Source organism: Elephantulus edwardii, unplaced genomic scaffold, assembly GCF_000299155.1.
Source record: "Elephantulus edwardii isolate Elephantulus edwardi_28Jun2011 unplaced genomic scaffold, EleEdw1.0 scaffold00009, whole genome shotgun sequence".
Classification (NCBI taxonomy): Eukaryota; Metazoa; Chordata; class Mammalia; order Macroscelidea; family Macroscelididae; genus Elephantulus; species Elephantulus edwardii.
The window spans coordinates 11,238,323-11,240,193 of NW_006399759.1; the positions used below are offsets into that span (position 1 = coordinate 11,238,323).

General features: G+C 47.5%; 1 protein-coding gene across 2 annotated transcripts in view; it reads left to right on the forward strand.

The window, feature by feature from the left end:
- ATAD2B (ATPase family, AAA domain containing 2B) overlaps nt 1–1,871 on the forward strand; it is a 194,860-nt gene that overhangs the window by 171,646 nt on the left and 21,343 nt on the right. For both annotated transcript variants that reach the window (XM_006880636.1, XM_006880637.1), the window contains exon 23: nt 1,513–1,635. In XM_006880636.1, the coding sequence (XP_006880698.1) occupies nt 1,513–1,635 (123 nt within the window). The remainder of the gene's footprint in view (nt 1–1,512; nt 1,636–1,871) is intronic.

Here is a 1,871-nt window from a genome sequence, read left to right on the forward strand (position 1 = left end):
TTTTTTTAGGTTTTCTCTATTGTAAACCTTATGCTTATCTCAGGAGGAAGGGGTTAGTAAATACAATCCAAGAATTGTTAGGTCTGGCCTTTGCCCTTGACCTCTGTAACTTGTCTCAGGGGGAATTCCAGCTTGTATATATTTTGCCTCCCTCATATCCTGATACAGCATTTGGTTTATCCTTAATATTTAGTTTGAAATTCAGCTTCCCACAAAGTCCCATAGTTCGTGTCTCACATCACATGCAGAAAAACTTCCTTTAATTTCTATACAGCATCAGACCTGGCCCATGAATAGGTCTCCTTCTGCTGTTCACTCCTTCACCAGATCCATGGTTTTTCAATGCTCCTTGCTGCCCTCCAGCCCCTAGGTGGAGCCCAGCCCTGAGGAATCCCTGGACTGGCCTGAATCTGGCTGCTGCTGGGTACCTGGCACCGGCCTCAAGCTTTTCTCCAGCTCAGCTGCCTGCCACTCGGGGGGCTGCAGCCTGGATAGCATCCTGGATGCTATGGAGGTCCCACTGGGTCCTTAGCAGGGCATCGTTCAATGTGAAAAAGCCATCTCGAGTGCGCCGCACTTGGGAACAGACAGCAGTGCTCTTCAGCTCCAGGCCTATCTCATGCACCAGCCTTCGTACTTGCTTCTGTGTCTCATGCTTGCACTGAACTTCTAAGAGGAATTCTGGAGGTGCAAAGTGGAGGCAGCGTATGCCAGCGATCAGCATTGGGGACTTGCCCATGGGCCGGATCATGCCTCTCACAGCCATCTCATAGGCCTCCTGAGTCTTCAGATCGAGGTTAGAGTACATTACCAGCGCCTTCTGATGGGAGCTTTGGATCATTGCCAGGATTCGGTCGAACTTCTCTCTGGTCACATGATCATAGGTTGTCTTCTCCACCAGCTGCCCATCCTCACTGAAGTCGTCTGTGGCTCTTCCCAGGAGGCCACGCACCATGTATTCCTTGGTGAGATGAGTGTTGTACATGTCAGTGAGAAGCCTGCATCCGTGTCCCACGCTGAGCACAAGCACCCCAGAAGCCTGGGTATCTAGCCGGTGTCCCACACCAATCTTCATACTGGTGAATTCTGGTCCACACACCAGGGGATGGTTGCGCAGCATGGGCACACTAGTGGCGGTGAGGGTCAGTTCCTTGGCTTCACAGCTTTCCACCGGGCCCAGCAGGAAGTGCACACGCTGTTCAAGGGCAGGAGGTTTCCCAGCGTTGAGTCCTTTCAAAAGCTGCATCTCTACAGTGTCCCGAAGGTGTTCCCACTTTAGTCTTGGAGGCTTGTAAGTCGCGAAAACCCCATGTAGCCGAGACAGGCCTGCAGACCCCATTCCTGAAACCCGCAGCCTGATCGAAATAAAAGCTGAGATCTAGACCGAAACGCCGTACAACCCTATCCAGAACATGGCTCTGACTATGGGCGCCTATTCCTCTTTTCAAAAAAGCTATTCTTAATGTTATCTTACATAAATCTACAGTTAATTTCCATCTTATTTTTTAACAGATAAGATAATCAGGCACAGGGCCTGTACCCTGAAGGACACTGCACATGCCATCATTGCGGCTGAGTTAGATCCAGAATTTAATAAGCTCTGTGAGGAAATTAAAGAAGCAAGGATAAAAAGAGGTAAGTTGTAGCTATGATTTTGTCACTGAAGCCTACTTCGTTTACTATTTTTAGACTAAAAACCATTGAATGGTGTTTCTTTAGGGTCACTACTGTTAATGAAAATCACGTGGAGGTAGAGATCTTTTTAGGTCCAACGTTTTTCTTTTTTTTATTATTAAATTTTATTAGTTTTAATGAACATTTACGGAGATTTTGGGTTTTCATTCATTCATTGTTGCACTGTTTTCTCCACC